Consider the following 16,374-nt stretch of genomic DNA (forward strand, 5'->3'; position numbering starts at 1 on the left):
TTAACGATTATAATGAAAAGTAAAACCCAAGTACTCGGGAGTCAAAATTACTATGTCATTATTGTGCTATATTGAAGCATTAACTTGTTATAACAGTAATTTTGGTGTAATCGGTAGCTAAAATGGGTAAGAAAGGAGTCACAGAATGGGATAGTACCAACGAATTTGAATTTAATGCTATGGCTTCGTCTCTGGTGTTTAAGCCGGATTCAAAACCTAAGCCTACGCCAAGTAGAGGAGACTCTACAAGCCGACCAGACTCTACGAACCGAGAGCCTACGGTATTCACAACATCGGTTGAATTCGGTTTGCCGACTGTACACGAAAGAAAGAACACTGAGGCGTCCAAGCGTAGACGAACACAAAATGAGTCTGAATCAACGGCAATGCTGAAGAATGAACTGTTAGTATATTCATCAACCACTGCATGGACTTATACAAGGAGAGCTGCATTGCTGGTTTTCTTTATATGTTATATTATTATTTTTGCGCTAGCTATTAGTCTACTTGTTAACGCACCTTGCCAATCAACTGATAACTGGTATGAAACGGGGATCGGGTACCAGATTTTGCCACGATCTTTCAAAGACTCCGATGGAGATGGAATAGGGGATCTTAATGGTAAGACGAAAGTGCCATTGATTATCATGATTTACACATAGCGATAATAGGCATATCTATCGTCACATTAGTATAGGAATAAAGCAATACATATTTAGATGATTACCAGCATTATAAGATGCTCATAAACTAAATGTTCTTTAAAGACCAAGAAGAGTGCAGTTCTTAGTTGTTTCCATGTTAGAGACAGCAACAAATAATAGACGATACTCCTGCCTGAACAAGCAGTTCAAATAGTTAGTTATAAACAAATATATGAACAGCCCCGTACATAATGTTGAACTCCAGATTCGATAAGAACAGTATAAATAGTTTACTTGATGTTGTTTTGTAGGCATGTAAATCTTTTCTGGTACCGACTTTGGTAGCAGAGCGAATTTGGTTGATGGTATTCACTATCTTCTTTAGGCCACGTCAATATAATATAGAAATTGCACACATGAGTATTGTGGTCATGACAATCTTAAGTCTTTATTTGAAAAAAATGATGATGTGCCCATACACTGTATCTCTACCATATTTGGATATACCACTACCATAATTTGGCACATCACACTTTTATTGTTAAACTAGTTTGATAGTGTAGACAGCTTTATGGGGGATGATGGTGATCTAAACGATGACAAAATAATAACAGTTGGAATTGATGTATTTTTTACAGGAATAAAAGAAAAACTAGGGTATTTGAAAGGCATTGGTGTTTCAATTATCTGGTTAGGATCAGTACTAAAAACACCATACAAAGATCTTGGGTACGATGTGTCCAACTTCGTAATGGTAGACCCTGTGATTGGCACAGCTGAAGATTTTACGAACCTCGTAAATGAAATTCATAAACAAGGTGAGTGAGTTTGGATTGGACGTTAAGCTGTTGGTTTAGCATACATTTCATATTCCAATATAACTAAAAAAAAAGAGACAGCAAAATACAAGTTACTAAAAAAATACAATTCGACGTTGTTATCATTTTCGTATGAAAGTAGGCCTATTTACACATTATTCAGTACGTTACAAAAGTGTCATAGAAAGCATGAAAACAAAATGTTTCGACCAATGGGTGACGGATATGTTTTTAGTTAATCACTGAAACTTAATGTTTTAGCAAAGGAAAATAATACAAACAACAATGTATTGTTATGAGGTCGAACCGCTTCTACGAAAGAGTGTTCCTCTGTTGCAAAAGAGTGTACCAATAAATTATTTATTAATAATTAGTAAAAATAATAATAAATATTGTTGATTACAGGTATGTATATTATTCTGGAGATTCCGCCGAACCAGTCCAGTGACGAACATGAATGGTTTATTGACAGTATGAGTAGTAGAACTTCCCAGTTTAGTGATTACTATATCTGGGCAAATGGTGTCAACGGAGGACCCCCAAACAACTGGGTAAATTTATAATATATAATGAATTTAATAATGTACACTGTTAGTAAAGTAAGGTTATGGCCACATCATTGATTCCTTTAAAAATGAATAGAAGTAAAGTTGAGAATGCCTCGACGTTTCTGTTGTTACTACAATCGTCTTCTGGCGTAAAAGAAATGAAACAATATTAATAAAATTAACATAATTTCTTTATAGAAGAAGAATGTTTTAAACATAGATCGAAACATCAAATGCATACAAGAATGTATTCAAATTAAGTACGCTGTAGGCCTTAAGCTCTGTCTACACTATCAAACTAGTTTGACAAAAAATGTGTGATGTGCCCAAAGGACATCATCATGTCCATATGGGTACATCACATATTGTTGTCACAAGTTTGATAGTGTAGACAGAACTCGGTTTTACGGTGATCGTGCTTTCGCTGTCGCAGCCCCAAAACTCTGGAACACTCTACCCCTCGAAATACGCTCATCAAAATCTGTAATCACATTTAAAACTAAACTCAAAACTCATCTCTTCAGAGAAGCATAATCACACGCTACTACTTGCACATATCTTGGAAAACACAGCGCTTTGAAACCTTTGTCTCTTGCGTTTTATAAATGTTATTTATTATTATTATTATTAGTTAATTGGAATACATTCTTATTTACATCATGTTGTTGCAGCATAGGAAAAAAAAAGGATTGATTCAATAATAAGCATTATAAGTTCATTATCGTTATTCATCTCACAGATCAGTGTATATGGAGGGCCTGCCTGGACGTACATGCCGGTGCGCAATCAATGGTATTATCACACATTTTCCGAATATGAACCAGATTTAAACTATAGGAACCCTGAAGTAGAAAGAGAAATGACGGTAAGAAGAAAAGAAAAGTTACCGTATTGAATAGGTCTACTTCCAAACATTCTCACTTTAATGGACTAACAGACAGTCAATTTTTCTATTTAGTGAGATGGTATTTTAATAGTTATTAATGATCAATCTATTGATCTTATCCACTAGGTGAATTTGTTCGCGCGAATCGATATCGAAAGCGTCTCCTTATACGCATGCGTACTCATATTTCCATCTTCCAAATACCTCTCTACGCATGCGTATAAGCTGATTTCGATTCCCGCGAACAAATTCACCTAGTGGAAAATAGGTTTATCCAATGTTGGAAATATAAATTGAGTTGTTACTGTTCACCTTAGGATGCGATACGTTACTGGCTGTCACAAGATGTCGATGGGCTTTACTTACGTCATGTTAATGCACTATTTGAATCTAGTGAATTGAACCAAGATGAACCAGAAAACCCGGATTACCTGAAGTACGATAATGAAACAAAAGTAGGTACAGTAATTCTGTTTGATTAGATTCATATGGTGACAAAGTTTGGGTTAAAATTGTTAGAATTGACAACACAAAAAAGCGTTCGTTGCGCTTCACTCTACAATCACTCATTGCAGAAACTATGATGATGATGGCCGTCGGTTATGACATAATTATGCATATCGATTATGGCACGCGCATCATTAGTAGATAATTATTATTGTTATTATTATTCGTTGTTTATAAAGCGCCTTCGCAAAGATCAAAGCGTTCTTTTTTTCTACATCAACATGTTCTTTCCAATTGTTAAACATTTTCAATTTTGTGTAGGCTAGGCTATACCCATATCAATAACTAACCCGAGCGAAGTTTATAGTGAGGTAGATCAACATGTTCTTCCACTTGTTAAAATTGTTCGATTTTGTGTAGGCTAGACTACCCTTTGTGTAGTAACATCCATAACTCTTACCCGACCGAATTTGTATAGTGGGGTACGGTAAATGTGCTTCTTACACAGCACAGATCCCCTCCATTATTAGCCATTGAATAATGTTGTTATTTATCTTATAGACACTCAAAAGCTACGATGAGCTGTCCCATATTTATACGAGAGATCAAACCCAAGTCTACGGTGTGCTCAAGAGATGGAGAGACGTCATGCAAGAATACGAGACGATTACAGAAGATGGCGATGATGATGTCAGAAAGTAAGTACATCATTCAACAAACACTGTTGCTGGAACATTATGTTGTGTTGACTAGTCTAGGTTCTAGACGGAGGTTTGACTTAATATTAGTACAAAAATAAATATTTTGGCACATATGGCGTTTCACACGTGTATTCCTTGAGCTCGTATCTTCAGACAAAAATCGAAAGGCCGACTCTAACATAAAAACATCCAATAACTTACTACAGACTTGGGCATGTCTAGTTCTCTACATCATGAGTTAGATTTATTCTAGCTCATAAAAGATTATTTATTATATTAAGGTTATAACTGAAAAATTAAGCTAATATTTTATGAATATTTCCTTGATAGACTGACATATCTGAATTCAAAGAGAGATGTCTTATGTTTTTCGTATAATTATGCCGAATGATACATTTTGATAAAAGTTTGTTTCAATGTAGGCCTAATGTTTGGACGTCTTGTACACAAACTTGGAACTTATGACTGAATGAAAAATTTTACATCTTCATATTTTCTTATTGTGTCGAATACGAATAAAGTATAATAGAGTATAATCTTTTTAGGTTGATGGTTGTGGATGTACGCGGTAGCAGCGTGGCTGAAACTATTAAATATTCTATCGAAGGGTGGGCAGACTTTGCCTTTAACTACGCCCTCTATGACTCAATAGATGGAAATTACTTGGCTACGCAAATTGAAGAATGGATGCGAGAAAAGCCGATGGAATCAGTAACTAGCTGGTCTGTAAGTAGACTGCTGTGTTGCCATTTCTTTTGAAAAAGTTTAGTAACATCTCGAGTTATCTGTATCTTCAATATGGGTTGAAATATTAGATAGCACGCCCTCTCTTGTCGCTTTCTTTCATTTTTTTTCTATTCGCTAGTTTCTAAAGCTCTGTCTACACTATCGAACTAATTTGACAAAAAAAGAATGATGTGCCCAAATATTGTAGTGATATGCCCAAATATGGTAGTGATATGACATCATCATGTCCATATATGGTCACATCACATTTTTTTGTCACATAAAATGTGATAGTGTAGATAGAGCATTCAGCTCTGTCGACACTATCAAAGTTTATGTGAAAAAAAATGTGATGCTGCTATATATGGACATGATGATTTTGTTTGTGTGTTAATCATTAAATCATAAAAATAAATTTTGTTCAATTCCTTTATTGTAAATATTAGCAGGTACTAACTAAAATAATATCTATATAAAAGTATTCAAATAAAATTAGTTTTTACTTTGTTTTTACTTAGATTAGTTCATGGGATCATCATCGAATCCAATCACGTTATCCCATTTCCATGGCGATGATGACCCTTTTGTTAACACTTCCGGGGTCACCTGTCATTTATTATGGTGATGAGATTGGTATGAAAGATATACACGTGACACATAACATCTCGAGAGATCCGCAAATTAGTAATATAAATGAAACGGTAATTTTAATATATTTTGTAGTTCATTTCTTCAAAATAATTTACAATAACACGTGAAAAATGTACACATAAAATGTTTACAATAACACATAGGCCTACATGTTATATTTTGGGTTGAGTCTTTCTGACTTATCGCTGACTCTCCCGGCCCCCACATTTTATACCGTATGTTATAGGCCTATTAATAATAAAATAATAGAGCATGTATGCCAGTATAATTCGAGTAGACCAAAATACTATAAATCTTTGTTTCTCCAAGATAAATATCTCTATCTTCATTCAACGATTTGCGAACAAATTATAATTGTTGATACTTTTTAAATAGTTTCGTGGTCTTATATATAACTTATCACGTGATGCTTCAAGGTCACCGATGCAATGGTCAAGTAATGCCAATGCAGGATTTTCTGATGTTAACGATCCAGAGAGTCTGTGGCTACCAATCAATACTGATTACACGACTGTGAACACACAGGTAGGCCTAATGAACGTATCTAACTAGGAGTATAAATGGGTCCATTATGTATTAAAGGGTGGATCCGTGTTTAACATTTCTATTTGTTTTTATTGTAAAATATACAAATTGACAACAATGATAATAGCATCAATAAAGCATCAGTTCGCAGTAAAGAACCCCTTTAACATTAAATTTGTGAAGTAGTTTTTATTAGGATTTTATAACCAGCCTGATAGTGGCGATGATTCGCTGTTGATCTGGAATGAAAAAAAGAATAAAGAACAGTACTACAAATCGTTGTAAAATCAATTAAAATACGGTTTCTTAAAAATGCTTCAAATATACATAAATTGTATTTGACCCGGAGCTACCCTTTAATGAAATCATCCAAGTGGCGGATCCAGTGGGTTTTTGCAGGGCGGTATGCAATGAAATAGTGTACTTTGTGTAGGTGTCATTACGAAGAATTCTGGAGGACAGGTATAGACTAACATGTTCACACGTACGGCGTAAGGCTGGCGTAACGTACTCGTACGTATTTGCGTGTAAACGAGACATTGGCGTTACAACGTCACTCAACGCGTTACAACGCATCTCTACACCCTTTTCACTATAGCTACCATACTGGATTTCCGTCGTCAATCAAATTTATATTCGAATACATATTTATCTAGGGGGACATTAATGCCGATTTACACCATTAATTTTTTTTTTTTTCCATTTCATGCACTATTAGATTCGGAATTCAACGTACCTAAAATCTATCCGTGACCTTGTTGACCTAAGGAGCACACAAACGTTCAAGGAGGATCAAGTGAGGATTCTACGTGCCCAAAAAGACGTCATCACGTACGCACGCGAGCGTCCTGGGTACCCGACATACTTCGTTGCGGTAAATTTGGCTGATTTTAGTGTGTTAGACAAATATTACTTGCATGATAGTGATTTGTATGGTAAAGATGAAATTGGTACCGTTGTGTTTAATACACATGGGGATATAGGGCAATCGGTTGATATACGTGAGTTAATGCTTGAGGCAGACCAGGCCATTATTGTAGAATTCCCTATCTAGTGTTAAAAAGAGTAAGACGGGGGTCAGACGGGTTTATTCTCGTTGAACTCAAGCCAAGAAAAGAGATGATTGTGTTTGAAATCCAGCCAAACAGGTAGAAAAGAAGTTCAACATGACCCATGATTTATGTTCTCTTTTCCGGATATACTGAGGCCTATGTTGTGTAAAGTCAATCGTCTGAACGTATTCAGCCAAGTTGACATTTGACAAATTTGTATATGTTTGTAAGAATAAAAATAGGTCTAACGCTGCTGTCGAATTTCATTCAATCTTATTTAATAATTTATGTTAAATACACATAAAAACATGGGTTAATGTAGTTTAATTTAAACAGGCCTTACAGATAAACACAAAATACAATTTCAAGACAAACAGTAAAACAATCTTTCAAGTTACAAGTTACGATATTTCACAAGTGTATACAAAAGTTTATACAAACAAAAGTATGTTTGTGTAGGCAGATGTTGTGCCTATGTATTTGTGTCTACATAAGAAAAAACAGTATATTTGTAGATATAAGATGTTGTGTCTATAAGAGTAAAAAAGTATAATCTAGGCAGATACATGCCTAGATACTGTTATGCAATGAATGAAAATAAAAGCCCATCCACACAACTCCGATAGAGAGAATCGACAGTTATTTAATGGCAACGATCATGGAGAAATGGAACGACATTTTTCATCGATGATCGCCATTTGCGCCAACAGATATTTATAATATTAATAAGCCTAGATATTACTATTCGATATACGGGTATCTCGCCGCACCCGTTTCTGCACCGTCCGCAAATGTGCTCTTCCGTTTTTATTATAATACTTTTTATATGTTCAAACATTGTCCCGTGATACTTCAGTTCTCTGAAATTCATTATTTCTTGATTTATTGACCTTTAAAACACAGACCTTGCCATGCAAAGTATCTAATATTGTCTATTAGTTTTAAAAGACCTCATGTGGCTCTAAATTAAAGTGTGTGAACTTTACGGAGGCCCAGGAGGACCAAGCGTACATTATTAATGTCATGATTCCTCTGGTTCACATCACTTACGCGTCTTTTGCGTTGTGATCAGGCAGGCCGACATACAGTTGGCGCAGTTTTTATTGCGTTTTAAGATCGGAGATTTAATTTTAAAAATGCTTTTCGCGATCGTCTCCATCCAGATTTCAAGTGGACCTACGACATAGAACCACTTGTGACAAAGATCCAATCATTGTTTCTCTACTTGTTTTGTCACTGTTATGTTTACTCTTGATATTCTGTGACTGAGATAGGAGCGGAGAAATACTCTTGGTCTACTTTGTGTCTCCGTAAGTCTACGGGGTGCAGTGGTCAGTAGGTGGAAAGGAACATTCACTCAACCGTTTGGTCTCTGGTAACGAACGTACTGTGGTGAACTTTTACAACCCACAGCAGCGACAGCTGTGAATGTAAATCATTTTGGTCTGGAAAACAGCGTCTAACTATTTATCTCGTTACCCACGGAGAAGAGGATAAACTTTCTGAACCTACTTTCAGATTGAAATTTGGAGACACACCACGTATCGTAAGTACTCGTATTTTTTACATAGTTAGTTAGGCTGGTAGTTGTTAGGTACTATGCTTTCGTTTAGTTCGTAGGCCTAAACCTATAGTCAAAGTTGAGTTCTAACAAATAAAACAACTTAGGCATATAATGATGGATGTCGATGATATGATGACAATGATGTTTTTGGTGTGTCAATGATCATATGTTGACAAATTGTTGAAACAATATGATGGAGCCTATTTAAAGATATAGGCCTATTACGATTGTCCCTAAAAACATGACAAATGAAGATTAATAAAAAAAAAAATTTCAGTTTTGATAAAAAGTGAATAACTTCCGTAGAAAAAAATGTTCACTTATATTTTATATAAAAAGACCAAATAAACGGTTAAAAACTCATTGAAGTTCAGGCAATTTGACTATTTCCCCGTTAAATTACAGTTTTTAGGTAAACTAAATATATTATATATATATTTTTTGTATACAATTTTTGGTCAAAGTGAATAACTACATGTGATATTAAAATGGCATATTCAACAGAGAACAATATCTTTAATGAATATTTTATTTAGAGCTTTAAAATAATGATTGTTGTTGACACTACTTTAGTTTAGACCTACGAGATAGGCTGGGTAAACTTAAGCAAAGCTCTCAACGGGAGTTATAATTGAATTGACCTGACATGTACGGCACACACATTGTTTTATAATATATTATAATGAACCACTCTTCCAGTGCTTGATTCTCGGCGGCCTATCTATATTAAAATAAGCATTATTATAATAGGCTGCCATTATTATTAGTTTGACACTGAGAAAAAGCTTTTCATAACTTAACCACAAATCGAAACCGGGTTCTGTCAAAGGGGGAGCGAGCGAGCTCTATAGAGTACAGTATATTTATAAATATACTGTATAGTTATATTGTGTAGGCCTAACAATACAGTGTTTCGCGCGATTTATAGTGTTTCGCGCCAGCGCCACCAATGTCTAATTTAACTATTTTGGTGTAGGGGATTCAATTTATAATTATATTATAGAAATGAAACATATTTTAGAATATGACCACTTTATAACCAAAATATTTGTTTCATAATATTAAAATTATTTGGTGATTTAAATCATATGTTTGTTGTATTGAGGTATTTTTTAATTAAAATTGTCAAATACAACTTGCATTATTTTAATCCCTATAAAAAAAAATGGACGCTTCCAAATACCACGCTTTCGGTTCGTGACGTGTGGTCGCGCCCTTCCGTTTTTGTGCCATTGAAAAATTTACAGTCGTTGTGTACGGAGGTGTTTGTTTATTTGAGAGGCAAATATCTCGATTTATTTGTACGTTATTTTAGCATAATTTAGTGAATTTAAACTAACAAAATGAGTACTCCCGACAGGGACAACTACGAAATGGCCCCACAAGCTGAACGTGATGTGGAAAAGGCAAAACAAGTAGAAGAAGAAGAAGCTGGTTGGACTGGACTCGGCAAAGATGAACTTCTTGCAGTAGCCGACACTCCAGCCTGGAATTGGACAAGAAATGTGCTTCTTGTTCTATTTTGGGTGACATGGGTGGCTATGTTAATAGCTGCTATATGGATTGTTGTTACTGTTCCTCGTTGCCCAGATGTAGAATGGTGGGAGAAGAATGTCGTTTATCAAGTTGAGCCACGCTCATTCTACGATACCGGTGATGACGGAGTTGGTGATCTCAAAGGTAGGCCTACAATACAATTACAAATCTAAACATCGGCGTGTTGCTTTCATTTTTTGTCTACTACTAACTAGGCTAGGCCATCAGTATCATGGGATATGTGTGAGATTAAAACAAATATGTAGGTCCAGCCTAGGCCTTATGCTACGTAGTTCTTAGGTTTTAGGCCTTGGTTTTAGTGTCATACCCGCATTTTCGTACATTATATTATCAGAAAGATTTGGCCGAGTGCCACACAATATGGCCGATTAAGAGCTGAAGGCCGCGGGCATCCAACCATGAATGAGCATGAATGATGCAATCAATATCAATTCAACAGCAGTTGCGTACTACTACCAGCACCATTGATTTGAAACTGGTTTTAACTGGCTAGATTTGACCTTTTTGTTATGCTGACATCTGTAATTTATTCATTAAATAATATATTACATTTGGTAATATAAAATAAGTGTGAACATCTGGTTAAGAATATTGATTAATTTGTGTTTAATTGACATTGTTAATTCACGAATAAATAGATATTGCCTGAAAAAATATTACAAATATGGAAATGTAACACAACAATACAAATTAATATAAATCGCATTACGTTGAAAACAGGATATTAAATTTCCCTGCCTGGTAATTATTACCATATGTGTTAACTCGACTACATAGCCTGTTTAATAATCTTGTTTGAATTGTTCAGTGTTCAACCATTCCATGATACTGAATTACTAACTAAAAACTAACTAAATTAGATTACTTAAATAACTTTTTTTCTCAATATTTAATATCCAACTTTTTTGTTGCTTTTTATTTTATAATACATTGTTACACAACATAAAATAAAGACATATATAAATAATGATGTTTCAAAATCTTGAATATATACTTGTTTTATATACTATTTGATTTGATTTTCTAAATATTGTAAATTCCAATTAATTTTAGGAATCAAGGAGAAACTGGGTTACCTAGAGGAATTGAATGTGAAGAATCTGTATATAAATTCAATCTTTGCCCAAGCCAATGGAACCAACACATACCCCGGAAACCACATCGTTGATTTCAAGGCTGTCGATGAAAATCTTGGAACCATAGAAGACTTTGATGCGCTTATTGTTGCTGCTGGTGAAAGTTGTAAGTACAATATAAAATATCTTAAAAATCAATAAAAAAAAAATGTTAGAAAATTAATTCTGGGACTTCTGGCTTGTGAGCCATAAAGCTTCATTGACTATATAGAAGTACTGGAGTTATGTCAAATAAATAGAATTGAAAATGCTGGCAAAAACTGAAAGAATAAATGTGTTATTTCTAGTTTATTTACATTTTTCTCTTGTATATATTACGTGTTATATGAATAGTTGCCAGCGAGCGACCATTTACTTTTGACTATACTACACTACAAAATGAATAAATTAATATTATTCAGTAAAGGTATTCAGTATAATAGATTCAGTGTAATGTCATAGCCTTACTGTCTACTATTTGTTTTTTTCTCATAGCAATCAAGGTTATTCTGGAGTTCATTCCTAACCACTCCAGTGACCAGCATCCATGGTTTATGGACTCCAAGGCTAATGCTACTGGACCAAAGGCAGACTACTACATATGGAGTGACAATGGAGGGTCTGAGGTAAGAGTTCATACTGACTAGCAGAGAGTGTACCTCTGCCCAGCCTAGGGCTTGGCAGAGAATGTACCTCTGCCCAGCCTAGGGCTTGGCAGAGAATGTACCTCTGCCCAGCCTAGGACTCGGCAGAGAATGTACCTCTGCCCAGCCTAGGACTCGGCAGAGAGTGTACCTCGTCCCAGCCTAGGGCTAATTCAAGTACACGAAATCAACTATGTTAACCTACCCACGGAAAAAACCTCAAGAATAGGTCATGACTGAGCTTGTTGTGGTGTTGGCATCATTCAAATATTTCAGCCATGTATGCATCATACTGTATGCTGTCAAGTGTGCTTATGGCAAATGTGCAAAACTTCAATAGGCTAGGGAGTCAGAATTTGTTTGTTGCTCTTTCATTTTTTTACACAATATCTCATATTTTTTTCGTAGACCATTGGAGATAGTGGTGAGCCGGCTTGGACCAATGTTCCTGGTCGTGGATACTACTACCATAGCATGGATCCATCTTTACCAGACTTGAACTACAACAATGAGGATCTCCGCAAGGAAATCACTGTAAGTTAATCAAGATATTATGGCAGACAGTAAATTGATAATAGTTGTCTTAATTTAAAAAGGGCTTTTCGCATTATGATTGCAAAGTAAGTATATCACTGGGCGCTTTAGAGTATATATTTCATTATATGCATACTATTACACTGTTAAAATTGTTTATTAATAGGATGCCATGAATTACTGGTTGGAACTTGGTGTTGATGGAATGGTCATAACCAATGTTGACTCCGTCGTTGACTCTGTTGGCGAGAACTCCCGTAGACGTCGTCAAGTAGCTGTTTCCAATGAAACTGTAATCGGTGAAACTATGGCTCCAACTATGGCTCTAAGTGAAGCACTAACTACTACCATGCCTGAACCAGAACCAGAAACAACAAAATCCACCAATATGGCCGGTGCAGATACCAATATGAACGGTGGAGAGACCAGCTCACCTGAACCAGAACCAACTGTAAGGGTCTATCTAGTTTGGTTTTCTGTCATGGCCTGATTTAGTTTACTAGTCCAACATACAATGTCTAGTAAAAAATCTGGGGTAGTCAAATGTTACCTTGCGAAAATTTGCATTAAAAAAATGCCATAAAATTGCATTACATATGTCAGCCTAGTAAAATCTACAGCTAGCTATTCCAGTTGTTGCAGTTCAAAAAGGGAGACATGTCTATAGAAAATTCACTGTTAAATATTTTGACAGTCAATAATAAATTATTTGTATACAGTATTTAAACATTGTTTAATTAGCATTTAAATTATATTGAAAATTTTTTTACAGTATGTTGTTCTTGAAGATGACAAGGTTGTGCAAGACCGCATCGCCCAATGGCGTGAAGTTTTCACGGACAACTCGTACCTAGGAAAATACAGGTAAGCTATGAATCTAGGCCTACTACTTTTTAAACACCTCTTTTAAAGAAGAAGCATACTCTGACATTGTGTGTTCCTGTGTATCATGCTAGGATTTGAACTAGGAGCCTGTAAGTCCTTACCTAACACGTCTACCATCAGAACAATAGTTGTGGAGAACCTTGATCCTGTGCCTTAATTTCACCAGTTCCAAAATATATTGGTACAATTTTCCATTACATAACACATTTTTTAATAATATTTTTAGACTTCTTCTGACATCTGGAGCCGACTCAATTGAAAGTGCCGTTACACAGTATGGCAGTGAGGACAGACTCCTTGCTGATATGCCTCTGAACATTCAGTTCCTGGAATCCATCAGTGGTACTCCTTCTGGTGATGACATCAGTGCTTCTATCGAAGCTTGGGAGGAAGCCAAAGAGAACATTGACGAAAAGACAGCCAGTCGTTGGAATAGTTGGATGGTTAGAAAACAGTATATTATATTATTAAATAAATAAATTTGCTGATAATAAAATGCAAACACTTGAAGTTATTTTATAATAAAGAAAAATTCTTTAATTACATAAACAGAGTTTATAACGCTATGCAGTATTATTTTGCACTGGTTTCTTTGGTAGACAAGTACAATTCTAATTCAATTACATGTATTCCTAGTCTCACTAAAAATGCACCCTTACTATAAGGAATGTGTTAAATTAAGCCATTTATTATTTATCACTATTTTACACTAACATTTACTCTGTATTCTGTGTTATTTAGCTGAGCAACAACAATGTAAATCGTCTAGCAAAACGATGCAGTTCAGGCCTTGTAAACGTCATGAACACCCTGTTGCTCACCTTGCCTGGAACACCTATCGTTATGTACGGAGAAGAGCTCGGTATGCAAGGAAATACAGATAATGACAACTTCAACGTAAGTAAAAACAAGGCCAACAGCCATAAGTCGCGTGCTAAAACCCATAGTGATACCGGACCGACAGACAGACCGACCGACCGACATAGTGAACTATAGAGTCGCGTCCACGCACGCGACTAATAACACTTTTTACATTTGTGTTAAACAGCACATAGACTATTTGTATTTTACGCTATACAAATTAAAAACCATTTATCATTACTGTATTTATTGTGGCTTTTACCACAAATACTGGAATATTTCTTTTGAAACTATTGTCAGAATTTCTTAATTTAGTAATCTTTTATATGTATATTTAATATTATAATTTTTTTTTTAATACAGCAACTTGCACCAATGTCCTGGGCATCATCTAAAAATGCCAATTTCTCCAAAGCTACACCATGGAAGGCTCTAGATAGCAAGTGGATGGAGAACAATGTTGAGGTATAATATAGTTTGATAATCTCACCTGAATGAAATTTCTTTGTTAAATGTGTATTGGATTTGGATTTTTTTTGCAGTAGAATATTGATCAATATTTGAAATAATTGGAATTATCGCGTTTTGTTTTGTTTTAGGAATTGAAAAAGGACGACATGTCGACTTTGAACATTTTCAAGTCGCTAGTCAATATACATCTAGAGTCTCCAGTTGTTGCTGGTACATTCGATCTGATCTCGTCGTCCAACAATGGCATGGCGTACCTCAGACGGCTAAGAGATTGGCCAACATACCTTGTGGTCCTCAACTTTGGAAGCTCGGACGAAGAGTTTGAGTTTCCATCGGATAGGGTCCGAGACGAGGTTGAAGCCGTTCTGAGCACTGATGGTAAATTCACCGGTAAAGATCTTAACGTGCAAACGATGACTTTGGCTGGTCAACAGGCCGCCATCTTCAAGTTCAAAGCCATTCAGTAAATATAGCCCAATGATCAGATGGTTAAATCTCACATAATAGTGAAGATTTACATCTTCATACAGCTGATACTGAAAAAGAGTGAATTCATAAGAGTACTTTCAGGGCATCTTCCCACATACAAATAAAAATAAGCATATTTGACTGTTGTTTTGAGCAGATAATCAGCAGATCTAGCCCCTCAAACTCCTTGCTGGTATGCGGGCAGTGAGAGTAGATCACTGCGAGGTGTTTGTGAATAACAAGTCAAATACACCTAATGGATGAGCTATTCTGCTTCAATAATCTCATTTACCACAAAAGAACCAATTTCTGGCAGCTTGTTGTATAGACTTGCGCAGTGCACACATTTTGAGGGCTTTAGTGAATGTATGAATATGTTTTAATTTGCGGTGTTTAAATTATTATTAATGATAAAAATTGTGAAAAAAATGAAGTAATATAAAATGTGCCCTCTTGCCAAATTTGTAACAGCCATTCATTTTGGGAGACAAGCGTGTACAGTATTATAATTGTACAGCTAGGAATATTTTTTGTTGTTCCTTTTTGGCGGATTTATCAGTCTGGTTGCGCCAATGTAACATTGGTAGAACAACAGAGCTGGCTATGTGTAAATGAGCAATATCTCAATGTATTTACATAGCAATACAAAATTCAAAAGTAATAATATCTATTCTCTTTGCTGAATTAATGATGGCATGTATCTATAAAAGAAACAAATAAAAGAACATTATTCTTGCCCAAATGTCATTGGTAATTCAGTGAAGAGGTAACTGTTCTAGCAATACTTGATATAAAGTCTTGTCTCCCCCGTGTGTACTTTAGTATATGAAGTGTGAATACCCCCGCTTGCATTGTAATTTGGTTGTGCATCGCCTTCTCCTTCATCGTACCTAGCTAAATATGGTGTTGTAATGTTTGCCTTTCAATAAAGCCTCTGGAAGTACTAAATATGTATTTTGGAATAAATTATTTTATGAAACTTTACGTTCAGAACAAGGCTGTCGATGGCCTTGTTGCGCCAAGCGCAGAATCGGTTGCGAGACAATCGGACTACGAGTTATTTTTTTGGCGGTGTCTTTGTACGGCTTTCGGTGTGTGATTACATCACTCTACTACGACGATGAATTATGTTTTTAATCGAAGTGGTACAGCGCCCTCTGGCGCTGGCCGTTTATCTGATCACTGACTACGTACTTCTCCATGGTAGTACTAAACAAGTTAAAGTTAGTGCCAACGTTCAAAAGGTTTCTATGCCTAATCCTACCGAATGTACTTAA

The 16,374-nt window shown here is 35.6% G+C and overlaps 2 protein-coding genes across 2 annotated transcripts; both read left to right on the forward strand.

Annotated features, from left to right (window-relative positions):
- Nucleotides 1-25: 25 nt before the first annotated feature.
- LOC144852357 (alpha-glucosidase-like) lies at nt 26-7,527 on the forward strand. The gene is made up of 10 exons (XM_078710140.1): nt 26-621; nt 1,283-1,462; nt 1,868-2,013; nt 2,750-2,875; nt 3,214-3,351; nt 3,905-4,041; nt 4,590-4,770; nt 5,289-5,471; nt 5,797-5,946; nt 6,665-7,527. Exons 1-10 carry the CDS (start codon nt 123-125, stop codon nt 6,998-7,000), a joined length of 2,076 nt encoding a protein of 691 aa, XP_078566266.1. The 5' UTR covers nt 26-122; the 3' UTR covers nt 7,001-7,527.
- A 2,275-nt stretch (nt 7,528-9,802) lies between these two features.
- On the forward strand, nt 9,803-16,045 carry LOC144852358 (maltase A2-like). Its single transcript, XM_078710141.1, has 10 exons — nt 9,803-10,242; nt 11,173-11,361; nt 11,730-11,860; nt 12,287-12,412; nt 12,579-12,863; nt 13,185-13,276; nt 13,524-13,740; nt 14,039-14,194; nt 14,522-14,623; nt 14,758-16,045. Exons 1-10 carry the CDS (start codon nt 9,906-9,908, stop codon nt 15,094-15,096), a joined length of 1,974 nt encoding a protein of 657 aa, XP_078566267.1. The 5' UTR covers nt 9,803-9,905; the 3' UTR covers nt 15,097-16,045.
- The last annotated feature ends 329 nt before the right edge of the window (nt 16,046-16,374 follow it).

Source organism: Antedon bifida, chromosome 9 (genome assembly GCF_963402885.1).
Source record: "Antedon bifida chromosome 9, ecAntBifi1.1, whole genome shotgun sequence".
NCBI lineage: Eukaryota > Metazoa > Echinodermata > Crinoidea > Comatulida > Antedonidae > Antedon > Antedon bifida.

Excerpts from the sequence above, each read along its gene's own strand:
- LOC144852357 (XM_078710140.1), top strand. The coding sequence starts at position 123 with ATGGGTAAGAAAGGAGTCACAGAATGGGATAGTACCAACGAATTTGAA. Across the intron at positions 622-1,282 it reads TGGAATAGGGGATCTTAATG|GAATAAAAGAAAAACTAGGG; the intron begins GTAAGACGAAAG and ends TATTTTTTACAG. Across the intron at positions 1,463-1,867 it reads AAATGAAATTCATAAACAAG|GTATGTATATTATTCTGGAG; the intron begins GTGAGTGAGTTT and ends TGTTGATTACAG.
- LOC144852358 (XM_078710141.1), top strand. The coding sequence starts at position 9,906 with ATGAGTACTCCCGACAGGGACAACTACGAAATGGCCCCACAAGCTGAA. Across the intron at positions 10,243-11,172 it reads CGGAGTTGGTGATCTCAAAG|GAATCAAGGAGAAACTGGGT; the intron begins GTAGGCCTACAA and ends AATTAATTTTAG. Across the intron at positions 14,195-14,521 it reads CAGATAATGACAACTTCAAC|CAACTTGCACCAATGTCCTG; the intron begins GTAAGTAAAAAC and ends TTTTTAATACAG.